Source organism: Sinohyriopsis cumingii, chromosome 8 (assembly GCF_028554795.1).
Source record: "Sinohyriopsis cumingii isolate HCF-2022 chromosome 8, ASM2855479v2, whole genome shotgun sequence".
Taxonomy (NCBI): Eukaryota; Metazoa; Mollusca; class Bivalvia; order Unionida; family Unionidae; genus Sinohyriopsis; species Sinohyriopsis cumingii.
Genome location: NC_142968.1, coordinates 90,764,279 through 90,792,016, shown reverse-complemented (window position 1 = coordinate 90,792,016; position 27,738 = coordinate 90,764,279). Strand labels below are relative to the sequence as shown.

The 27,738-nt window shown below is 33.4% G+C and overlaps 1 protein-coding gene across 50 annotated transcripts in view; it reads left to right on the top strand.

The window, feature by feature from the left end:
- Positions 1-27,738, top strand: part of LOC149794130 (uncharacterized) — a 158,288-nt gene that overhangs the window by 52,151 nt on the left and 78,399 nt on the right. For all 50 annotated transcript variants that reach the window (XM_089968123.1, XM_089968133.1, XM_089968129.1 and 47 more), the window contains exons 9-10: positions 16,699-16,752; positions 18,204-18,257. In XM_089968123.1, coding sequence (XP_089824249.1) covers positions 16,699-16,752; positions 18,204-18,257 — 108 coding nt within the window. The remainder of the gene's footprint in view (positions 1-16,698; positions 16,753-18,203; positions 18,258-27,738) is intronic.

Sequence of the window (27,738 nt, the reverse complement as noted above, 5' to 3'; positions counted from 1 at the left end):
ATGAATTATTTTGACTACGGTGAACTTTTCCCCCAAATTCATTAAAAATGTACGAGAAACTAATATAATAGTGCAATATGTAATTTGATGTCACAGTACAAAGTTTCTTTAACAATGTTTTAGATGACATAATCTTCAAATTTCCGGGTTTGACAATAAGAATAAAATCTTTCAAAAGATAATGCATACATGCACAGTATTATTCTTCGGTTAGGCAATTTCACATTCGTACGACCAATATTAATATTACAGAAATATCGATTATATGTAATTTAATATAAATATTTTATTTTTTAAGAACAATAGTAGGCAAAAAAACCACAATAATGTAAGATATGTGATGCGTTCATATATTCAGTTGGTTTTGGTCAATTAGGAGATTAATTAGGTGTAAACAATGTATTTGTTTTATTGCTAAAATAAAGGGAAGGAATGAAAATGATACGGTATATAGAAGTGGTAGAACAGTTAACGTGTATAATTCTAATCGCAAGGCGAGGCTTCCTTTTTTCTTTTCTTTTTGTCAATTAAGAACAGAAGATTCAGTTAGGATAAAGCCTAGTTCAGATAAATCTTGTCAGGCACGAACGTAGACATTAGTGTACAAAGTGAAAAAGGACTTTCATAATCCATTTACCTTCTTTTAAGTGTTTGCTTCTGAAAAGTCGTTGTGCTTTGCACATGATTCGCCGTTCACTTTATCAAGCCTTTGCTAATGTATTAAACAATTCCTGTACCTTTTACAACAATGTTTTGAACGATTGATTTTAGTCTTTCGATTTGTAACTTAGCTAACTCCAGCACTATTTCAGTCATTTCATAATTAGTATTACTACGCCTGGTAACATTAATATGAAGTTTTTTTTTCTTCTGATATTTGTAATGCTACCGTCCCTTTCATCAACAATTTATCCTAAGACTGAGCATTGTCTATTACCTGCAAAACACATTAGCAAATTGTTACATTTCCTCTACACGGTCAATATCTGGTAGTTTATCCTTTCTTAATGTCCACTGGATACCACCTACTGTATCTTTAAATTATTGGTTTTGTTTGTTTGGTTTCGGCTGTTTGGTCGTTCTTTCTTTCGGTCGAATGTTCTGTGTATGCATTATTCATGTCCTTCACAGACATAACGGTATCACGTGACATACGTTTTGATTTGTTACATTTTGAGAGGTTTCTAAATGAATGCAGTATATAAAGTTCCTTCATGACCGTATATCAACTATTCCCTGGTACTCCTGCATTTTAAAAAGCTTTGTGTCTGTTCCTATATATCCCAAACACAAAGAAAACGTTAAACACTAATTAAAATTTATAATGTGTTATAATATCCTTAACATTTTGATTAATATTACAACCTTTAAAATTGTATGCCATCTGCATATGCATTGGTTGGCAATTATTATCATGACTGAATAAACAGTGATAATACATGTCATATCTTCAAACGATTTACATCACATACTTTTAAATACACTTGTATACCCTTTTCTCTTGACGATCAGTTCTAAATGAATTTATTTTTTATTCCAACCTATAAAACTCTTTGATGTTTGCCGTTTTTTTTCACCTTTGATTGATCCAACAACTTTGTTTTGTTTACTAGCGGCGTACAACTCATCTTACCTACTTGCTATCATTTTATCGTAAAAATGCATATTGTTTTCAAGTCATAAAATAGTTACCTGTATCCAAATCCATGTCGGTCATCATTAGCTTCATGTGGAACGATACTATGTTGGTCAGCATTAGCTTTATGTAAATAGACTATATCAATCATCATTAGCTTTATGTAAATAGACTCTAGTTCGGTCATCAATTGCTTGCACGTGCAACGAGTCCATGTCGGAAGTCAGTCATCATTAGCTTCATGCACAGCAAGTCTATATTGGTCATCATTAGCTTCATGCAGAGCAAGTCTATATCGGTCATCATTAGCTTCATGCACAGCAAGTCTATGTCGGTCATCGTTAGCTTCATGCACAGCAAGTCTATGTCGGTCATCGTTAGCTTCATACACAGCAAGTCTATGTCGGTCATCGTTAGCTTCATACACAGCAAGTCCATGTCGGTCATCGTTAGCTTCATGTACAGCAAGTCTATATCGGTCGTCATTAGCTTCATGTACAGCAAGTCTATGTCGGTCATCATTAGCTTCATGCACAGCAAGTCTATGTCGGTCATCGTTACATTCATGCACAACAAGTCGATGTCGGTCATCAATAGGTTCATGCGCAGAAAGTCTATGTCGGTCATCATTAGCTTCATGCACAGTAAGTCCCTGTCGGTCATCATTAGCTTTATGTACAGCAAGTCTATGTCGGTCATCATTAGCTTCATGCACAGCAAGTCCCTGTCAGTCATCATTAGCTTTATGTACAGCACGTTTATGTCGATCATCATTACCATCATGCACAGCAAGTCTGTTTCGGTCATCATAAGCTTTATTCAGTCGTTCTCTTTACGACTTTGATGATTCTAACACAATGAAACTACTGAAAATAGGTCCTGTTGTTACGTGTTTAGGCTCTAATAAATAGTAACAAAAGAAAGAGTGAAAACAACAATCTGCGAAAACTTTAACAAATAATTTATTTTCCTAGATAAAAGTCCTAATAATGAAATGTTTTAATGAATGCAAGTTCGAGTCCCGACGAAAACTCTAAAATGGAAGGCGATGATGTATGCTGTAACCTTTATGGTGCTGTGTCGTCTACAGTTCTTTGTTGTTTCACAGTAAATGATATTCTGGTGTTTGAATTTTCGAATCAAATTTAAATAAAATTTAAATAAATATCTTGTCTAAGATTTCTGTATAACCACTCAAATATTTCCCGTAGAAAGAACTCTTCATTTAGAATCCAAATAATCTGAATAAAAATTATAATTAAAGACTGTCATAAACAATGAACATCTCTACGTCTCATTGTTTAAAAGCCCAACTGAGAAATATTTCTATAGACATCGTTATAAAACCTGACTACTGCGCAATTTCGGAAAACCCAGAATTGTGAAATAGGGCTGTTTACAATCTAATGTCACATACTCCAAAATATGACCTTGATAAAAGCCAATCTTTTTACTCCTAGATTAAAATAAAAATAAAAAATTGTTTACTTGTCTCAGTGATTGCTGAATCAAGGTCGGAAACTAAGTCAGAAATAGAAACAGTGTTTCTATTATTAAATATTTATGAAAAGTTTCAGGTCAAACCGAATTTTCTGGAAAATATCAAATACCTAGTAAACAACATTACATTAATTTACATTAAATGATTTTATTTTAAAAAATTCAAAATTTAAATACAGACAATTAAATAAAATCATATATAAGCAAAATAATTATTTGAAAGAAAAAGAAAAATTTTTATGATATATGAGTCTGTCAAAGAATTTGCGAATGGTTGCTAAATGTTCTTTCCAGGTGTCGTTGTAGATGACGACATCATCGATGTAAGCATCACACTTATCTAGACCAGAGGTAATCATATTCGTGAGACGTTGAAACGTACCTGGCGACCATTTCATCCCAAATGGCTTTACTTTTTATTGATAATGCCCCTTCCATTAGTGAAATTTTTCAAAATTCTTTCAAAAGTTGAAATTTGGTCAAATTCTTGGCATTTCCGATCTTATCAAGACCGTAATCGTTTCTTGGTAATGGAAATAAATCTTTTTTCTCATACTATTCACTATCCTACAATCATTGAATATATGGAAAGTTTTATCCGGTTTTGGAACAAGTATGCACGGTGAACTCCAGTCACTTTTACTGGGCTCTATAAAATCATTCCCCAGCAAATACTGAATTTCTATTTTCAAGTATTTCTATTTGAGAGAGTTTATCCTGTACTTTTGGTTGTTTCACAGGTTTGGAATTTACAATTTCAACGTCATGGAAATTTAGTTCATTCTTATAGAAAAACCTGCAAATAAGTGCTCACATTCTACTAATAACTGTCTAAGTTCATTTCTTTCTCGCTCTTGCAAATGTGAAAGTTTCTGGTCCAGATCTTCCATAATTTCTGAATTCCGACGATTTGTCAGTCCAATATCGGTAGGATCCGATGATATTCATTTACATAAATTACTGAGTGGGACAGGTACAACTAAATTAATTTCATGTTTAACCTGGCTATCTCTTTCAATATACTGGTACTCCTTAATTTATTTAGATCTCAGGAGCACTAATATTACAGTTTAAGTCATTTTCTTCTTAACTTTGTAAGGACAGTAAAATCTAATCTGAAGAAATTTATGAAGAATGGGCAAGAGAGACAGAACTCTATTACGAGACTCAAAAGCTCTCTCCATTGTAGTTTTGTTAAGCCATAATTTCACTTTTGACTTGAATATCTGGATGCCAAATTCAAGCATCATTAGCTCGAACGTTCCAGACCTAAACTTTGATCAATGGCCCGATTGGACAGATTTGGGAAGACCATACTGAGTAAAAGAAAACCCTTTATCAATGATTTTACTATTGTGTAAGATTTAATATTCCTCAAAGGAATTGCCTCTCGAAACCGTGTTGACGCGCACATAATAGTGAACATGTATTGGTTAAGTGACTTGGTCTTATATAAGAGACCGACAGAATCTACCATAATTCTAATGGTTCGTCAAAGCAGAAATAGATTGCAGATGAGCCTTGCGTAATTTCTGATTGGATTTTTCTACCATTGACAAGTATAACAAGATCTATAGTATTTACCAGCATCACTTTTAATTTTTGTCCAATAAAGTGAGTCAAGATCTTGTGATAAGTCTTATTAATCCCTAAAGGACCGGTCAAAGGAGTTTCATGGGGCAGACTAAGTATTTCCTGTCTGTAAGGTGGAACTTCAGTTTGATAGTTCACTGACCATTCGTGATCACTAGGTACCTCGAAAGGTTTCCATTTTGATCATACGAATTCCATTTTTAATGAAATAACAGACAGGAATTTCAGTGGCTTCAGTTCCACTAATGGCCGTTTGAAACAAACAGGAGATCTCATGATCTTGTCCTGTTCGACGACAAGTGATTGTCGTTTGTCACCCTGATTTAAATAAAGAGAATGAGCAGTTAAAAGAGGATCACTGTCATCAATAACTTCTGATTGAGCCAAAACAAGTAGTGAAAGTGACCGCATCAAAAGCCTGACCAATACTTACGTCAGCTAAAGGAATAGGTTCCTTATCAATATCATTCTCAAGAGCTTTATTGGCCATAGATCTAGTAACTGCACACGCTGGGAATATATTAGGGAATTCTTTTTCAATTGGATCAACTTTCTGATCCAAGCAAGGTTTGTCAGTTACAAGTGGATTAACCTTGCCTCCAGCTAGGTCGTTGCCTAATAATAAATGAATGCCATCAATGGGCAAAACAGACACTATGCCGACTGTCACGGGTCCTGAGACTAAACATGATAAAAAATGTACACAATGGAGAGAAACATTAACAAAACAGCGCTCTTTTCCCTGAATAAGAAAACAGTCATTAGAAGGAGACTTCTCAGAAAAACGCACAGTACCTCACAATGAAAGACTGTGAGAAGCTCCTATGTTCATTACAATTTTAATAGGGATAATATTGGCCCAATCACTCCAGAGTAATATAGAACCCGTCATTCATAATTCTACAGAATAAAACCTAACTGGAGCTTATTAGACCCAACAAATGTATTGCTTTCAATACATGACCGTGACCTTGACCTGTTAGAAATAAGAATATTTGGAATAGGTATGTCTTGATTCTGATGCCTATTTTTCAATTGGCAGCAATCAAAAAGTGTGTGTCCTTTCTTCATACAATAGGAACACATAGGAAGAGACAAGGAGCTTGAGTCAATCTTATCTGAAGCTTGATGTTTTAAAGTTGTGCCAGTTTGAAATTTAGAAGGGCTAGTGTTAGACTGAACTACTTTTTGCCAGAAAACTGTTGAGTGGAGGTTTTATTTACAAAAGAAACTTTATGAGTTAAAGAATACCCATCAGCAGCACGAGCAGCATTTTCCAAGGTTTCGATCTTACGCTCGTCTAGATAAATCCTAATGTCACTATTTACACAGTTCTTAAACTCTTCAACCAATATGAGTTGTCTGAGACTTTTGTAATCTTTATTATCCTTTCTAGAAGGGCACCACCTATCAATTTGTTGTGCTTTTTCCCATACAAATTCGACATAGGCCTGGTCAGCTTCTTTTTTATAGTTTCTGAATTTTTGCCGACAAGCCTCAAGGACTAACTCATAACCCATCAAGATATAGTCCTTAACTACATCATAGTCAGCACTCTGCTCTAGTGACAGTGAAATGTAAATATCACGAGCTCTGGCAGTAAGTACATATTGAAACAACTGAGTCCAATGCTACCTTGGCCATTTCAGATTTTTAGCAACGTTTTTCAAAAAAAAGAAAATATTTGTCTCTATCTTTTTCTCTAAAAGGGGGCACTAACATAATCTTTGCAACATCGACACTTAAATTTCTATTTGAAGTGTGAATACACTTTTCACTTGCCAGCTCCACTTCTTTTATTGTAAATTGATATTCCTCCTCTTCATTCTCTCTTTCAATTTGGATATCTCTTTCTCGCTCTTTCTAATTTTTTTCCTTATCTAATTGCATTTGATTTTCTTTCTCTATTTCCTGCATCCCCCCTCTTCTCTTTATAAAATTGGCACTGGATTCCTTTTTCTTAGTTTTGTAATACCATTCGTTCTTTCGCTTTCTCTAATTTCATTTTCTTCTTTCTTTTTTTCCAATTTTATTTGTTCTCTTTCTCCATTTGCAACTGCAACTGCATTTGTTTTTCTTCTTTATCTTTCTGATGTTCCAGTATCCTCAACCACAATTCCATCTTGTATTTCAATTCTAATTCCTTTTACTTTTATGTCAGAGTCCAGTACAGACTTACTGATCGAAATCAAAGCTCTTTTATCCAAAACATTCTTTTCTACCAAGTACTGGACCAAAATATTTTTTTATTTCTTCCTTCGTTAATGACGCCTTTACCTCAGAAAGAATACATTTTCTGGCAAGTTGAATTAATTTATCTTTTTTAAAAAGGTTTCAGTGGTCCTGGGTAGGGCTTGAATGAATTGTTTTTACTTTTAATGACATTTTAGTAAAAGCGTCCCGATTTTACTAAAGATTTCAGATACAGTGGGAATTAAAATTTCAAAAAACAGAGTCTTCTGAAAACTTTTTGCCAGAATTCAAAAATGCAAGGACGAGGCCCCAATTTTATGTCACGTGTTTAGGCTCTAACAAACAGTAACCAAATAAAGAGTGAAAACAACAAGCTTTGAAACATTTAAAAAAATAATTTATTTCCTTTGAGGAAAAAAAATTTTAAAAATTGAAACAAAAAAAACCTTACGGTTTTAAGAATCAAATTAAAAAATAATCCAGGAATAATCCACGAATTAAATTTTAGAAGTACTAGTAATGAAATGTTCTAATGAATTCAAGTTCGAGTCCTGACGAAAAATCCAAAATGGAAGGCGATGTCGTATGCTGTAACCTCTTTGGTACTGTATCGTCTACATTTCTTTGCTGCTTCACAGTCAATAATATTCCGGTGTTTGAGTTTCCGAGTAAAATTTAAATAAATGTCTTTGTCCAAGAATTATGTATGAGCAAACAAATACATCCAGGAAAAAGAATTAATCTTTTAGAATCCAAATAATTTGAATAAAAATTAAAACTCTAAACTTTCACAACAAAATGAACATCTTTAAGTCCCATTGTTTAGAAGACCGGAAAACACAGAATTGCGAAATAGGGCTGTTTGCAATCAAGGTCGGAAACTAAGTCAGAAATAGAAACAGTATTTCTATTGTTAGGTATTTATGAAAAGATTCATGTCAAACTGAACTTTCTGGAAAATATCAAATTCCTAGTAAACAAAAATTACATTACATTGACATGTAATGAAATTAAAATAAATTTTAAGCTTACAAACAGACAATTAAATTAAATCAAATATAAATACATTAAATCAAATACACATAACACTGTTAGTAAACTCATTTGTCTTGTTACTGATGGTGACCAAAACTACATGATTGTCAATTACATTTATTACAGTAAATAATAAATCTTCTGACGTTCTCCATATTTCTTTCAAGTATACGTATGTTAGCTCTTCTTGAAAATGTCTCTCTGCTTTCAAATACTCAGTTTTTACATTTCAATTTCGCGAAGTATTTATTGTTTCCCCAAATTATATTGAGCTCGATATGGGATTTCAACAACCGTCGTTGGCCAGAAAGGAACTATTTTTATATTTACTTTCATTGCTAACTATATTAAACGGTTTATGTAATGTATTGAATGATGTATTCTAATCCAATTTAAACTGCGTTTGCTGTATTACTTTTCAAGTTAAATGAATTGTTTCTGAAAAGCTGGTAGTTCATTTTTATTAGGAGCTGGTTTATACGGTGTTCAAGAGTTATCAATCACACAATAGTGAAAGGGTTTAGAATCATTAACTATACCTCGAAAACTTAGCTCATCTAGTTCTCATAATGTTTAACACGCTGATATCTACCCATTCAATTTGTTCACTATATGCCCACTTGAATAATATCACTGGCAAGTTATGCATCTAAAGTTAACGATGAATGATTTAGGTTTAATTTTATCGTTCTCTTTATGATCTCATTTTTTCATCACATCCACAACATTCAGTTTTTACTTTTGTTCTTTGTTTATTGATATAATACCACCATATATCCGCCTTCTCGTATTCCAGTCTCTTTTATTTGAAACAAATAAACAGCCAATTCAAGCTCTGTATATCTGATATCTTCCAACTAGTATCTCGAGATAAATCCAGTGCGATATGATAGCTGGTATAATCTACCTTGTAGCGGTTCATACAAAAACTACGACACTCCTCAAACATCTCACTGACCATCAATGCATATTTCTTGCCAAAGTTCAGCTAATGTTTGAATGTCGAAATGGTTCATGATATATAGATATATTCGAAATCCAAAATCACTTGTGAATTTTGTATTTAGGTTCACTAAATGGTTATCTAATTTAACCCGTCGAAACTATCCAAGTAGTCATAAGGATAGTCATCCGCTAGTTCTCATAATGTTTAACAAGCTGATCTCTACCCATTCAATTTGTTCACTGCATGCCCGCTTGAATAATTTAACTGGCAATTAAACCCGCTCGGAAAATATTTATCAAAAACCAAAAAGAGATTGGAACAAAATATAATTACTATCCCCAAAAAACCAAAAGACCCAGTAACTAGCTAAATAAATTTAGAAGCCACCACATAAAAACCCATATCATATCATTCAATTTTATAAAAATATTAATAAATAATTCACTTACGAAGAACCTATCAAAAACTAAGGAAACCGCAAAATCGGATGTCCTAGATGTCCTTAACGAACCGAGTAATCAGCTAGGACTCCGGTCCTAGATGTCCTTAACGAACCGTGTAATCGGCTAGGATTCCGGTCTCTTGCTAAATAAAGTATAAATAACATTCAATCTCTAAAAACATTAATAAATAAATAACTTGAAGAGGCAATATCTAAAAACTTATAAATAACATAACGTAGGCAGCACACCCTAAACACCTCGACTAGTAATACCATAATAACCTTGAAAATCTCTCTTCATACATGATTTCTACTAAGAACCTCTATAAACAGCATAGAACATTCCCCCCCCCCCCCTTTTGAACATTTTGAAGAAGAAGAAAACTCGGAAAAAAATCGCAAGAAACACCAGGCAAATGCAACAAGAAACCAGCCATGTAAAGCAAGCAGGACCGTTCCCGAGCTCTTCTTCCCACTAATGACAGCCAACCATTCAACTGTAAGGGACCTTTATGGACCCACAGATTGAAGCCAAACTATCAGGGTTCCTTGAATCCATACAAGCCTGGGGGAGGTGGCACCATTCCCTTCCCCAGGAACAGCTAGCAGGCTGCGGTGCAGTCAGAAAAAAGTGGCACATGCACAATTGTGCGCACGCCACTATAATTAAACTCAACAACAAAAACAAAATCCCTGTTTACAAACATATTGTAGTTTTAATAAAATTCCCATCATTCCGTCGTAATGCCATCTGCACTAATGAATAAGCCATATACCCCATAGCTGTCAACTGAACTGAGTGTCCTTTAAACAGTTATTTCTGTTTCTTCATTTGTTTAAGCTATCAACAATAAATTCCTTGCTGCATAAAATAAGTATCTCATTGCTCGTTATGATTGTTAACCACTGATCTTGTCTTACTAACGTTTTGATATGTAGCCCATGTCAAAACAGCAGAACTAAAATTGGGATAATATTTTGAATATTGCAAATTTGAAGTGCATTTGCTGTGAGCAGGAACTTTGTAATTGCTTGTGTATTACTCATGAGTCCCTTACCTTATTTTCAGTTTTCATTTTATCACGGGAAAAGCGTATGTTTTGCATTCTTAGGATTCATTTCTGTACTTACTTGTTCTGTAAAATAATACCCATTTCGTCTTGAACTATTTTCATGCAGTCTATTCCAATATAGATATTTGGTGTGTAGTCTTTGTGGATTGATGTGACGTGGATACAAAATCCCAAGAAAATATATTAAGCTGTTTCGAATGTTAAAGTTTGTGTTTTAAAATCCACTGCCTCATTATTTTTCGATTTTAATTTATGCTCAAAGTGGACCACAAAAATAATTTTAAGGTGATCTTGACATTTTTTATTTGACGACTGAACCCTATTCCGGCATGTTATGCAATGTATTTTCTATAAAATATTACATGTTCGTTTATGCTCATTTAATTTGGCATGCCAAAATAAACATATTTACACATGAACTTTTTGCCATTTTGTTTACCGGCAATGATAGCAACCTCGAGTGGTCCTTAATGCTTATATAACAACATTTTCTGAATCTTTGAAAGTACTATAACATCAACGTGTTCTTATTTTCATTCGTTGTGACTCTCCCATGCCTAATATATGTTTTCCGATAATTCATAGATTTACCTGTCAATTTACCTTTATAGGAGTATTGAAATCTCTAAAGTTTTCGTCTCAAATTATTCAGTTCAGCAATATACATTCTTCTGTGTTATCTGAGTTTTTAAATTCTACAACAATCTCTGACGTCCTTCCATGACATAACTCCTCTGAAGTTTTACAGACACGAACGTACTCTTTGAACCTTTGACCGTTTAATTTATCGTGGTTAAATCCTCTGATTTACATAATGAAATAAATTCAGTATATGCACCATAGAATTCTTTTAACTCTAAAAAGTATTTTCGATTTAAATAGCAAACATATATTTAATATAGGCACGAAAAATTTCATGATGCAAATTTTAGGAACGTCACAGATTTCTGTGAGAAATATGAAGCTGGAGTGAATCAGATGAATATGTGTTTCCTTTCATTTAAGTCGTTAATGTTCTAGTCTATTTTGTAATTTGCATCCTAATTGAAATATCACAAATGTAATTGTTACATTGTTTCCACACTGATATTCTTTTCCCATTCAGCCTTTTGTTTATTTAAAGAAGTTTTACATATCATCCACTAATCATTTCTTGCTGAACGTAAGTGTGCATATTTTTGTTCCTAGAAATTTCTTGACGCAAGTTTTATAACTTCACAAAATCTTTTTTATTCAGAAACAAATATCCGCATTGTGGGTTGTAGCTACCATGTATTTTAGTATACGTTCTTCAATATTCAACAATCAAGTGAACATATATGACATTAATTTAACTACCTTATGTGACATCTTGTAGCCAAAGAGCAATCAAGTATATTTCATGTTTAACTCAGCTGCAAAAGGAATTTAGATCTTTCGCAGTTTAAATGATGTAGTATATCGATACAATATTGAATGTACTAATTTCAGACTTATCCGTATTAAAACATACAATACATATTATCGTTAGTGAGCTACAAGCTATTAAGCAACGTCATTTATTTCCTTACAAGGTCAAATAACCAACTGACAATGCCACAATGGAAAATAATATTAAGATTCACAAACAACAATTGGAATCGAAGAGACCACTGTTAAAAATTGAACGTTAGGATGCTTATTACTGTGTATTTTTAATAGAACAATTTCGGAATGTAACACAAAAGCTTGTGGGGACTTTGTGATTCATCATAGTCCAATTATTAGTCCTAAAGTGACTAACAGAATTATGCTTCAAAGCATATCCGTTTATCGAACAGATTCGCTAAAGCAAGATGAACGGCAAACTTTTGCAAAGAAAAATGAATTTACAGAAGCAAACATTTCTACGAAGATTAAATGATAATCAACGGCCTTTTTCACTTTGTTCTTTCCCGTAACTATTATATATGTTCGTGCCAGACAAGAGTTTACTTAAGTTGGCTTTATTCTCGCTGATCCAGTTTCACTCCATTATTGTAGCTTTAAGTTTCAATGTATTAGTAAGTTTATTACGTCAAACCAACTCATCTATTAGCTCGTCAAATAGATAGCAATATCATTTGGATACTCAACTGATTACATGCCCTATATTCAAGATTTTTAATTTCGTTCCATAGAACATCAAAAATGGTACGCCTCATTTTTAGAGATTTGGTAAGCATTTAACAAATCTATAGTATACTGATGAGGAGATTCTGGCCCATGCGATATTTTGAGTTTTTAAACTGATTTTTATTTACTTACATTGTTTCAACTGTGATGAATCCAACTGCTGAGGAAAAAATCAGCCACCCGTACATCTATGGAGCAGCATTGATACAAATTATCAGTTACTAAGCAGAATATATATGGTCCAGAACTATTCATCTCCATTCTACATCCTTCCTATGTTCTTACTCGCAAAAATGACTTTAGTTTTATATTATGGCCAAAATACGTGAATTGTATTGACTTAGCGTATGTATGTATGTATGTAAGATATATATATATATATATATATATATATATATATATATATATATATATATATATATATATATTATTTATTTATTTATATATATATAAACACGAATCGAATATTTTAAATGCAAAATTATGCACTGAAAATTCGATTCAAAGACAGTAATTTTTCATTGTTGCCCAAAAGCTAAAATCTTTGTCATCATAGACAATTTATACTAGTCTATTCAAAAATCGTATTCTAAAACTGAAAACTCTACTAAAATATCTTTATTTTTATTACTAGTCGTATATTTCACTGTCATATACAATCTTGTTGTTGTTTATTACAAGTTTTATATATATATATATATATATATATATATATATATATATATATATATATATATATATATATATATATATATACCACTTGCGCTGCCTGTCTAATTATTACTTATTATTAATCATATATTCCATTGACGATTCCATGGGGTCCATTACATCCGTCCTTTTTAAAACATAGGCAAATACTTTATAATTATAATTTCCTGTGGGTTTCTTTTCGTTTACATTTTTGTATTCATATTTCCCTCTAACATATATAATTAACAAAATGTTCAAATATTTAATCCAGTTTTGCCCATTGCTTTCCGCAACAAAGTGTAAATAACTTCTTTTCTATTAATTTTTTATCAACGCTCAGAATGCAAAGATGGTTTGAAAGCTATAACCTTTTAAGCTTTAAGTACTGAAATGTCAGGAAAATAATTTGAAAAGAGACTTATAAAGTCATTTTATAGCGTATATGTTCTTTTATAACTGGGTCTAATTTAAAACTTCACAGGCCCAGATCTGTCATCTCAAAATGCGCCTGTAGATATTGGCATATGCAGTTTGTTAGGAGTAATCAGTAGAATAAACAACATACATCCTGATCTGCCGGTTCATTGTGCGGCAGCAGATCTGAGTCTAAGTTGTTTGTCGTTGAACGGTATCACTTTTAAGGAACCAATGAACCATAATGAAGCAACGCCAGAAGAAATTTATGTGTGCTTTACGTTTGATGATACAAAATGTTCTAAAATTAAATATCCAATGGAAAATCCATTTAAAAAATCCCAAAGAACGGCAAATTTAGAGTTTTCCGGTAAACTTTCACTTTCTGCTTCAAACTGTTAAACAACAAGACAACAACTGTTAAACAACAAGACAACAACTGTTAAACAACAAGACAACAACTGTTAAACAACAAGACAACAACTGTTAAACAACAAGACAAAGTGCTATCATTATTTGATGATATTTGCGTATTACATTTACATTTCAAATGGCTTCGAGCGTCATTGTATTCGTTCTTAAGTCTACAATATTAGACTATTCTGCCCGGTTTTAAAGTTTTCAGTTATAATTCATCTGCAATTGAACTATTCAGTAGAAATATCGTTAGAATCGTTTCAAACATTAATTAGTAGAAGCACATTTTTTCTATTGTTGCTTCATTTTACCGGTTTCAGTTTTGTTTTTGGCTTCTTTCACCTACTGCTCATTTTCAGTTAGAGAGAAAGGTAAGTGCGTCATCGTAGCATCCGGATGCATCAAGAGGTTGGGATGGATCAACGACCGATTTGCCCTTATATGCCTTGGAGAAAATATTGACACTCTTTTACATCAAGTTTTAGCATCATTACCAGTATATTTTATATTTTCAATTTCTTTAAAACAGTTAAGAGCTATACTCCTACTCGCTATTTCTGTATATAACCATGTGGATGCGTTTTCAAAGTATGCGGTGTGCAAGCAAATCACCTTTGTAAAACATTATCAAACGAATGTTCTGTTGCATTTTAGTTTTCAGTTTCTGAAAATTGACGATGTGCTTCATTCACAAAGCTTCTTATGGTACTTTCCCAAGTCAATATATGCATATTTAGTCATCATCGACGTCTCGAAAATGGACGACACATACTATTAATATCCAAAAATATTGTAAAACTGCAGAAGCAATCAATCGTTTGACACGTTTTGTATTATTTCCCTACCATTTATTATATTACTTTTCTTTCAGACATGTATTGGCCGTGTATTAAATATTCAGTTTGACTGCCCGATTTTCATTTGAAATTTCACTATCATGTATGATCTTATTCAACAGATGATGTGTGTATATATATATATATATATATATATATATATATATATATATATATATATATATATATATATATATATATATATATATATATAATCTGAACTTTGAATACCTTTAAGCACTTTTTGCATATTTTGTCATTTAAGATACAAAATAGTACATGTTTATAAACGCAGTCTGGATATTTTTTACTCGCAAAGGCAAGTCTTCCATGGATGCGCTATGGAGAAGTATTCTATCGACAGAAACATAAAGCTCTGTTTCTTGAAGAGTGAATCCTCTTTTCACATCGTACATGTAGAATCGTCATCAAAATAGCTCCATAACTTCATCCCTTTCTTGAATGCTTTGTACAAATATGGTTACTAAACAGAAACTCTTGACAATTGCATCAACAACAAAAAAAATACTGATTCAAAACAACCGATCCTAAATATGTACAATTTAAAAGAATTCACAACCTTATAGAGACAATTATTCGACATTGTTATTTTGCACTTATTAGCTGGTAACAAATACTTTTCCGTTTGTTTCAAGTGAACTGGTTCCTGACAGGATTGGTAACAAATACGATTCAGATTTATTCCAATAAAACAAGGATTATGAGTTTCATTACCTTTCACTTGTGAGGAAGAATGGAAAATTACTTTTTAAAAAAGGATGTCATGTAAACATAATGCTTTCGCCGAGGAGAGCCAAATCATTTTTAAAGAAATTTATAAAGTTTAAAATATCGCCTGTGAAGAGATCTTGTAATGACAAGATTTACTTCTACGATATAAATCGAACTAGCATAGCTACTGTCCATTTTGTAGCGAGAAAGGTTACCTTTGAACTGACGATGAATTTTATCATGTTTTATATGGGCAAAAATCCTCATGTTGATTACACGTTATTACATAGTATACATGAGACAACGGGAATATAAAAAGTTGAACTTGTTAGAAGGCTAGTTTTGTGTCTATCATACAGTTATTGTGTCAATCATACAGGTATTGTGCCTGTCATGCAGATATTTTTTCCTATTATACAGGTGTCGTGTCAATCATACAGGTTTGTGTCAATCATACAGGTATTGTGTCAATCAAGCAGGTATTTTCAGTCATATAGGTATTGTGTCAATCACGCAGGTATTCTGTCAGTCATGCAGACATTGTGCCAATCATACAGGTATTGTTTCAGTCATACATGTATTGTGTCAGTCATACTGATATTTTGTCAATCATACAGGTATTTGCAAATCATACTGTGGCAATTGAAGACGAATTAAAAGGAAAATAAATCTATAGTATACCTGTTTTGAATAAACTCAGTTTTACTCATAAAACTGATGTCTTTGTTTCTGGAGATTAAACAATCTGTTCCCGTTATTTGTGAATATAATAATTTTATGTGTTTGTAATACTTAGACTGTATATAGATTCTCAAATGTTTCATTAAAAAATTTAAGATATCTTCGCATTATAAAAGGTACTCGTGTGTTGCTGTGTTCATTGCAGAAGCCGGCTGTTGCCTTGAGATATGGCGTGTGGATAATGGGTGCATTGTTATGCATTTTTAATTAAACTCAGGAGGCCGTTCATTCACGAAGGGATTCAAATAAAAGAAGAATTATTGTCCTAAGTACAACAATAAAACTGATATGTGAATTCTTTTCCCCAACTTTAGGCTCTGTTGGCCCTTTGGGTCCTCCTGGGAATAAAGGCGAGGAAGGCCCGCCAGGTTTGATTATTTCTCAATTTGTGACTAGGTCATTACTTGCGCTTAAATTACACTCTGAATTCATTATTTTTCGTTGGGTACCAATCTTTGAAGATGTCGGCGTTGCCACAGACTAGACTAACCATCTTAAGGTCTACTAAACAATTATATTTATGTTGAAACAATAGGAATTTTCCTGAATCTACGAATATAAATACTGACGAAAATATCATTTTTCACAAAACCACACACAATTGTTAACCGTAAAAATAAAGGAATTCATAGTATCTGTTGTGGTAAACATTTATGCAAGAACGATAAATGGGTTTTACGTTTGAGGATTGCTTTAAGTTTGTTCTAACTCTTTACGTGTTTACGTAACTACATGAACACAATTTTGATTCTTTGTATAACAATGTCATTTCCTTACATCTGTATAAAGTTTTCCAGTATTCGTGATGTTAAAAACCAAATACTAAAAGTTAACCTGTCACATAAGTTTACCTTTTTATATGACTCCATTCAGCCTCGTGCTGGAATGTTTAAGTCAGAACTGGGATTGAAAGCACTTTCTTGACCTTTCTTCCTTAAGCATTTGCTCTTAATGATATAACACATATTCATGCATATCAAGTAAAATAACAAGATTACATGATTTGATACACAAACATATTGTCGTTTCTCTGAACTCTTCATTTGGAGGTAACGTGTCATCGTATATAAAAGTGCAATATTTCTTTTCTTCATAGAAATATTTAAGTTTAATAGAAGCTTTAAATTTGAGTATTTCTTTGTTTCTCTCACTAAACGTCGTAAAGAATAAGCATTTTATCATTATTTGTTCAATTTCTTAGTTTGCTTCAAGAAAGTTTATGTTGTAAAACACTTCAATCGATTTTTCATCCTAATGAAACATTAGTTAATAATGTTGTTTGACTTGGGTTTTGGACAATGTAAGATATATCTACTATAGTGGTGATGATCATTTTCTTTCATTTAATGTAAAAAACACATTCTACAGTAAATCGCAATACTTTCTGTACACGGTGTTGCAACAACGTATCAGCTACCTGTAAATTACATTAATTGTTTTTTTGGTATGACCTTTAAACGTTTAATTATATCTCTGGAACTGAAAACGTGTACTTATGCTTGCTTTTAAACAATTGTACTAAAATCAGAGAAATTCATCCTCAAACAATAAACACTATTTTGAATCGTCTAGAAAATGTATTCCTCGTGCCCTAAAATTGCTAATTTGCTGACTAGTTGTATAGTTAACTAGTGATGATATTTTGACTTTTATACTAATTTTTAAGTTTCTAAATTTAATCAAATTTTAGCAAAATTGAAATTTTGTTTCAAGATGTTTCTTTTGTCAGCGAAATATCTTTAAATATATTACATCGGCATTGTAAAGATGTGAAATCTGTGGTATAATTACAAAGCATCACCTGTTATTCTACATATAGGACCTATTGGCCTTAGTGGACCTCCTGGGATTAAAGGCGAACCGGGATCTCCAGGTGTGTATATTTCACCTGGTCTTATCAATAATATCAACTGCAACCTTAATCTGGCAGGAATAAAAAGAGTTGTTCTTTGTGTAATACTTATCCAGATTACAGGCTTGGAGGACTCTCTATCAGGGGACTTAATTATATCATTATATTTAAAGGACTTAATTTCGATTAAAGTTAATATTATTACGTATTTTAATTAGTACATATTCGTAGCCCAATAGGAAGAATAACCTTTGCATGTGCTGCGGCAACACACACTCTAACGTTCGTTCTCGTTTTCTTTCTCTCTCTCTCTCTCTCTCTCTCTCTCTCTCTCTCTCTCTCTCTCTCTTTACGCTTCAACCAAAAACAGATGTGTGCTTTTTCATCAGTTTTTCTCAGTGCTTGAACCGCCACTTTACGGTTTTCCGTGTTATATTTAGAGCACTGAACATCTTCAAGACTGATTGAGCAGGAAACAGTGTAATTCCCACCTTTGTTCAATTCAACCAAGTACTCCATTTAATACTCCTGCATGTCTCCATCATCTCTGCATATTTAGATAACTTTTTCTTGAGCCTCATCACATCTCCCATGGTTCAGTCAGCTCAATGGCCACCAGCTTCTTCCTAGACTCTGACCAAAGCACTGCATGTAGACGTGGATTCTTCTGTCGAAACCAATTTCTTACCGAAATCCGCATGCATGGCTCAACTCTCTGTTTCAATACGGATTGTCCTCCTATGTGGTCATGCGTTACTGGATTTTCCTTCTTTGAGAAAGTTAATAAATTGTTTGCTTGGTGATTAATACTGCTCTTTTCTTCTTTTTCTCCCTTTCTAAGATGTTTTCTACCTCGCAGAGAATCTTTTCATGCCTCCATACGTAGGCTACCTCTTGCACCACAAAGAGGACTTCATGCCTCCATACGTAGGCTACCTCTTGCACCACAAAGAGGACGTCATGCCTTAATACATAGGCTACCTCTTTCACCACAAAGAGGACATGTAGGATTCTCAATGAGGCCCCAGTTTTGTAAGTTTGTTGGAAATAGCAAAGGTTTAAACACCGATCTTAGCAGAAACTGGAACCGGAGTGGCTCGTTAATTCCAAATATTAAACCATGTTAGCTTCCTTTCTGGCTAAACCCACATGGTCCGCGCACCTTGGCTTTCCCGTTGGACAATCTTTAATTGTCGACTATCTACCTCTATTTTCCGTAGCTCGTCCTGGATCATTTACATTCTCATAGCTATGGCCAGGTATACATGCACATATTTTTGAAAGCAGAGTCGTTGACTAAATCGTATACATGCAAATATCTTTGAAATTAGAGTCCTTACCTAAACTGTGTCCATACAAATATCGTGTGCATGCAAATATCGTGTACATGCAAGTATCGTTTATATGCAAATATCACCTCATATCATAGAGTCGTTGACAGGTCTATAATAGAAATAAAAGATTTACACTGGTCAGACTAGGTATATAGAAATAAAAGATTTTCACTGGTCAGACTAGGTATATGGAAATAAAAGATTTACACTTGTCAGACTAGGTATATAGAAATAAAAGATCTACACTGGTCAGACTAGGTGTCTAATAGAAATCAAAGATCTACACTGATCAGACTGAGTATATAATAGTAATAAAATATCTACACTAGTCAGATTAGGTATATAATAGAAATAAAAGATCTACACTGGTCTGATTAGTTATATAATTGAAATAAAGGATCTACACTGGTCAAACTAGGTATATAATACAAATAAAGATCTACACTGGTCAGACTATGTATATAATATAAATAAAATATCTACACTGGTCAGATTAGGTTTATGATACAAATAAAAGATCTACACTGGTCAGATTAGGTATGTAATAGAAATAAAATATCTACATTAGTCAGACTAGGTATGTAATAGAAATAAAATATCTGCACTAGTCAGATTAGGTATATAATAGAAATAAATGATCTACACTGGTCAGATTAGGTATAAAATGGAGAAAAAAGATCTACACTGGTCAGATTAGGTATATAATTGAAATAAAGGATCTACACTGGTCAGACTAGGTATATGATATAAATAAAAGATCTACACTAGTCTGATTAGGTATATACTATTAATAAAAGAGCTAAACTGGTAAGATTAGGTATATAATATAAATAAATGGTATACACTGGTAATATTAGGCATGTAATAGAAATAAACGATTTACACTGGTCAGACTATGTATATCATAGAAATAAAATATATACACTGGTTAAACTAGGTATATAATAAAAATTAAAGGTGCTACACTAGTCCGATTAGGAGTATAATAGAAATAAAAGATCTACACGGGTCTGACTAGGTGTATAAACGAAACAAAGGTGTACACTGGTATTATATATCTTGCTACCACTACTTCAGACTGGATATATATCGTTTCTCTCTGATTCATCTCAACAGAGAGGAAATAGTGGTATAATCATAGTATGTGATTACATTCGTGGGAGTAATAATTGTAACCCGAGTCCAAATATACCGATCTTTGTGTAGCCTATCATGTACTGAAAGTGGTCTTAAGCCGCACAAAACCAATCCAAATTAATTAAATAATTGAATCGTAACAAACGAAGAGAGTACACTTTTCTGATTACTTACAAATGCAGCACTGAACTGCACATGTCTGTGACGGATTATTGGTTTTAATGTACGCACAAATTACACCAAAAGAGAACGTGACGCATATATAGAAGCTATCGAAGTTTTCTGAGTACATATTAAAGAGTTCTTATTCATTGTTCCTATATCCTCTAATGTTAGGTGAGTATTTAGTTTCTAATATTACTCCACATTCGAAAGGAATCGTGAATACTTGCAAGTTTTAGATTATGATTTAAGCTATTAACAAATTAATCATTAATTTTATCTTCAAGCAAAATGCTTTAAAATTAAACCACTAACTCGGTCATCCAATGAAATTGTATTCATCGGGAGTCTTTATTATTATCTCGCAGGAGCTGACTAAACTTTTTAACTTATGACATTTACAATATTTTAGTATGCTTTCTAAAGCTGAATTAGCTAAATTGCTTTCCATATAGTTGCATGTTATCCCTTTACAATATACAAATCATGTCCCTTTGGAATATAAAAAGACAATATACAAAAGATATCTTTTTTATATCCTGTAAAACTACATACAACAAAGTAAGTTAAAATTTGATCGTAATCCTAAAAGAAAGAAAATTATACTGCTATCTGCACGTACAATTTTCTATAAATATGTCCTGCAGGTACAATGGGGCTAAAGGGAGATAAGGGCAACGTAGGGGAACCATATAAAATAGAAAGGCAACATTTCGACCATTGAATTGGAACGTTTGTTTGTTACATTATAAATAGTAGTATAAAATGTTTATATATTAATTGTTTTATTTTCCACAATCAATTAGTTGGAAGTTTTAAAAGGTATTCAGAACTATTCAGGAAACTTTTGTCTTGTTCTTAATTTATTGCTAGGCATGTAAATCAGCCACGTTGAAAGGAAGGCACTCGTGCAGAAATATGTTTTAATGTAATATATTAACATCTTATTAACAAACTGTGCAGTGTCAACAATGTGATCTTATTAAGTTCTCCGACGGAGTAATTTTAAATCTCTTGTGAGCAAATGAATTTAAGCACAGCTGGATTACAGGGTTTAGCAGGTAATATACTCAACTTGCAAATTACAGACGTGACATAATTCGTATTTTTATTATCAATGAATTCGTTGAAACAATTCAGTACGTATGAATTCAGTGGATTTCTTTTGTATGGATGAATCTGTTGGAATCCTCTAGTATATATGAATCCATTGGAATTTTTCGATATGAATGAATCAGTTCAGAGTCTTTAATATGTAACACTCCGTTGGAATTCTTTAGCATGGATGAATGCGTTGGAATTCTTTAGTACATATGAACCCGTTGAACTCTTTAGTACGTATGAATCAGCCAGAATTCCTTAGTATATATGCATCCATTGGAATTCTTTAGCATGCATGAATCGATTCGAATTCTTCTGTACGTATGAATCCGTTGGAAGTCTTAAGCGTCTATTAATGGATTAGAATTCTTTAGTATATATGAATACGTTTGAATTCTTTACTATGTATGAATCAGATGGAATTCTTTAGTATGTATGAATGCGTTGGAATTCATTAGTAGATATGAAACCGCTAGAACCTTTTAGTATGTTTGAATACGTTGGAACTCTTTAGTAAGTACCCATCCGATGTAATTCTTTAGTATGTACGAATCCGTTGCAATTCTTTGGTATATAAGAATCTTTTAGATTTCGTTAATTTGTATTAATCGGTTGTAATTCTGCAGCATGTATGAATGCGTGGGATTTCGTAACCATGTCTGAATACGTTGGCAGGTTGTAGCATGTATGGAACCCTTCGCATTTTTAGTATGTATAAATATGTTGGAATTTGTTAGTATACATGAATCCGTTGGAACTCCTTCATGTTACTTAATCCGTTGGAATTCTTTAGTATGTATGAATTCTATAGAATTCTTTAGTATATATAAATCAGTTGGAACACTTTAGTATGTATGAATCCGTTGGAATTCTTTAGCATGTATGAATTCTATTGAATGATTTAGTATATATGAATCAATTGGAACAATTTTGTGTCTATGAATCCGTTGGAATTCTTTCGTATCTATGAATCCATTGGAATTCTTTCGTATGAATAAATCCGTTCAAATTCTTTAATATGTATGCATTCGTTCGACTTCTTCAGTGTGTATTAATCCGTTGTAGCTCTGTGCTGTGTATGAATCCAGAGTAATTCTTTAGTATGTATAAATCCGTTGGAATTCTTTAGCATGTATGAATGTGTTGTTATTCTTTGGTACGTATGAATCCGTTAGAATTATTTAGTATGTACGAGTCCGTTAGAATTCTTTAGCATGTATTAATCCATTGAAAGTCTTTAGTACATATGAATCCCTTGGAATTCTTTAGCATGTATGAATCGATTGCAATTCTTCTGTACGTATGAATCCGTTGGAAGTCTTAAGCGTCTATTAATGGATTTGAATTCTTTAGTATATATGAATACGTTTGAATTCTTTAGCATGTATGCATCCGTCGGAACTCCTTGGTATGTATGAATCCGTTGAAATTCTTTACCATGTATGAATCAGTTGGGATTCTTTAACATGTATGAATGCATTGGAATTCATTAATATATATGAAACCGTTGGAACCTTTTAGTATGTATGGATACCTTGGAACACTTTAGCATGTATGCATCCGTTGGAATTACCTAGTATGTATGAATTCGTTCCAATTCTTTAGCTTGTATGAATCCATTAGAAATTTTAGTTCCTATAAATCCATCGGAATTCTTTAGCTTGCCTGCATCCGTTGCAGCTCTTTGGTTTGTATGAATCCGATGGAATTCGTTACTAAGCATGAGTTCGTTGCAATTCTTTGGTACGTATTCGTCCGTATCAGCTCTTTAGTATGTACGAATTCCTTGGAATTTTTTAGTATATATGAATCTCTTATAATTAATTAGTACTCGATAACCGCCTGCGTGCATTGCTCGACAAACATGCCCCAGCTACCATGTGCAGAGTATCAATTCAAAAGTGTTCTCCATGGTATAGCAGTGTTATGGACCAGCTTAGCACTGCTGAAAGAGACCGCCATAAAGATGAGAGGCTTTGGTTTTCCACCAGACTCACTATTCATAAGCAAATATATGAAGAATGTCACAAATATAGTCCATGCAGCGAAATCAGTTCACTACACTACTAAGATCATGGAAAGTTTCAGCTGCAAAGAGCTCTTCGAGATTACTGACAAGCTAATGTCAAGGAACAAATCTACACCACTTCCAACTACCTTCTCTCCAGTCGACCTTCCGGACATGTTTGCAAATTTCTTCCGTGACAAAGTACAAACCATTAGAGATAAGCTTGACAACACAATTTCAATTGACTCGTCGTCACCATACAGTTGGGATACAGAATTTGAGCGGCAACTAGTAGCAACATTTGAACTTCTCTCTATGGATTTCTTACGTACAATCCTGATGAAGAGTGCACCAAAGTCATGTGAACTTGATCCAGTTCCAACATCAATGCTGCTTGAGTGCTTAGATCCAGTATTGCCTTCACTAACTGATGTTATTAATACCTCCCTCTCATCCGGGGAATTCCCATCATTTTTCAAAACTGCCATTGTAAAGCCTCTGCTGAAGAAACCAACACTAGACCATAACGATTTAAAGAACTACAGCCCAGTTTCAATTCTCCCATTCATATCAAAAATCTTAGAAAAGGTTGTTATATCTCAGTTTGTATCTCATCTGAATTCAAACAGTCTTTTTAGCAATGTACAATCTGCATATCGCCTTTGCCACAGTACTGAAATTACTCTTCTAAAAGTAAATAATGACATTCTCTCTGCTTTGGATAGCGGAAAGATTACAGTCCTCACACTCCTTGATTTGTCTGCAGCATTTGGCACAATAGACCATGATATATTACTTCACCGTCTCCAGCATGTATTTGGCATTCATGATACAGCCTTACTGTGGTTCAAGTCCTACTTGGTCAACAGGACACAAATTGTGTCTGCAAATGGAATCCACTCCAGCCCAGTTGATCAATGTTGTTGTGTTCCACAATGGTCTGTTCTTGGACCTGCTCTCTTCATTCTATACACTCATCCGCTCTCAAGTGTCATAGATCATCATCCAGTGTCCCAAAAATTGTACGCTGATGATACGCAAATATACAAATCTAGCCACCTAACTGAAGTTGATGCTATCATCCAAGGGGTAGAGAGGTGCATTTCTGATGTGAAATCGTGGATGACATGTAACAAGCTGCAGATGAATGATGATACAGCTGAGGACATTCTGATCACAACACAGAGACTTTCTCAGTCACATCCTTTACCTTAAACAATAGATATCAGCAACACCAACATTAAATTCACACAATCAGTATGAAACCTAGGTGTTACTCTGGACAGTACTCTCACATTGCACCAACATGTCATGAACATATGCAGGGCTGCATATCTTGAGCTGAGACACATCAGCTCCATTCGCAAATATCTTTCAGTTGATGCCACTAAAATACTTGTGTTTTCATTAGTACTTTCAAGACTGGACTATTGTAACTCAATTCTGTCTGGTTCATCTCAATATCTGCTCCAGAAACTTCAAAAAGTTCAAAACACAGCTAATCGGATCATACTTAGAGTACCACAATCAGAGCACACATCCCCGCTGCTCTGTACCCTACACTGGCTATCCATTCGATCCAGAATCAAACACAAAATTTGTTCTCTGTGCTACCTTTCATTGACGGACTCTAGTCCAACATACCTATTCGACCTCACCCAAGTGTACACACCAGCAAGATACTTACGCTCCTCTTCTGACAATCGTATACTCATTATTACCACTATAAAAACAAACTCATATGGACAGCGTTCTTTTGCATACCAGGGCCCAGGAACGTGGAATGAATTGCCCACTGAACTTAGACACAAAGACACAGTGCTCTCAAAACTCGCTTATTTCGACTGCAAGAACAAACTTAAAGACCTAATAATGTTTCCTACCTTAAATATTCTCAGCATGTTTTTTATGTTTTCTAATTTCACGGTGTTTGTTTTTGTAATCATAACATTATATATGTTTTTATCTTATAGGTGTTGTCTAATGTTGTAAAGCGCTTAAAGCTTCTAAAGATTAGACGCTATACAAAGTCCTCATTATTATTATTATTATTATTATTATTATTATATGAATCCGCTGGAATTCTAGCATGTATCAATGCGTTGGAATTCTAAACCATGTCTGAATAAGTTGGTAGTTTTTAGCATGTAAGATTAACTTGGAATTCTTTAGCATGTATAAATCCGTTGAAATTCTTTAGGATACATAAATCTGTTGGAACTCCTTCGTATTAATTAATCCGCTGCAATTCTTTAGTATGTATGAACTCTATAGAATTCTTTAGTAAGTATGAACTCTATAGAATTCTTTATTATATATGAATCAGTTGGAACACTTTAGTATGTATGAATACGTTGGAGTTCTTTAGTATGTATGAATTCTATTGAATGATTTAGTGTATATGAATCAATTGGAACAATTTTGCATGTATGAATCTGTTGGAATTCCTTAGCATGTATGATTCCGTTGGAATCCTTTAGCATGTATGAATCTGGTTGATTTCTTTAGCATGTATGCATTCGTTGGAGCTCTTTGGTTTGTGTGAAATTGTTGGAACACTTTAGTATGTCTGAATCCTTTGGAGTTCTTTAGCATGCATGCATTTGTTGGAATTCTTTAGTTTATATGAATCCGCAGGAACTCTTTAGTATGTATGAATTCGTTGGAATTCCTTAGTATGTATGCATCCATTAGAATTATTTAGTATGTACGAATCCGTTGGAAATCTTTAGTATGTATGAATCCATTGGAATCCTTTTGTACGCATGAATTAGTTGGAATTCTTTAGCGTCTATGAATGGGTTGGAAATCTTTAGTATATATGCATACGTCGGAATTCTTTAGCATGTATGCATCCGTCGGAGCTCTTTGGGATGTATGAATCCGTTGGAATTCTTTACTATGTATGAATCCCTTGGAATTATTTACTATGTATGAATCAGTTGGAATTCTTTACTATGAATGAATCAGTTGGAATGTTTAGCATGTTTGAATTCGTTGGAATTCATCATTAGATATGAACCCGTTAAAACGTATAAGTTTGTATAAATTCGTTGTAACCCTTTAGTATGTTTTAATCTGTTTGAATTATTTTGCACGAATGAATCCGTTGGATTTCTTTAGTACGTAGGAATCCTCTTGAATTCTGTAGCTTGTATGCATCTGTCGGGGCTCTTTTGTATGTATGAATCCGTTGGAATTCGTTAGTATGTATGAATCCGCTGAACTTTTTTAGCAAGTATGCATCTGTTTGAAAAACTTTTACATATATGAAACCGTTTGATATCATTAGCATGGATGAATCCGTTTGTGCCTTTTGGTTTGTATGAATTTGTTGAAACTCTTTCAGTATGTCTGAATTCGGTTGGGTTCTTTAGTATGCAAGAAAACGTTGGAACGCTTTAGCATGTATAAATCCATTGGAATTCTGCAGCTTGTAATAATCCGTTTGAATTCTTTATTATGTATGAATCCGTGGGAATTCTTCAGTATGTATGAATTTGTTGGAATTCTTTAGCATGTATGAATCTGTTTGAATGTTTTCGCATGCATGAATCCGATTTCTTTCTTTAGCATGTCTGAATCCGTTGGAGGTCTTTAGTAGTTATGAATTCTTTGCAAATTTTTTTGTATGAATGCAACCGTTAGAGTTATTTGGCATGTGGGAGTTCGTCGAATTTCTTTCGTATGTATGAATTCTTTGTTATTCTTTAGTATGTATGAATCCTTTGGAAATCTTTGGTATATATGAATCAGTTGG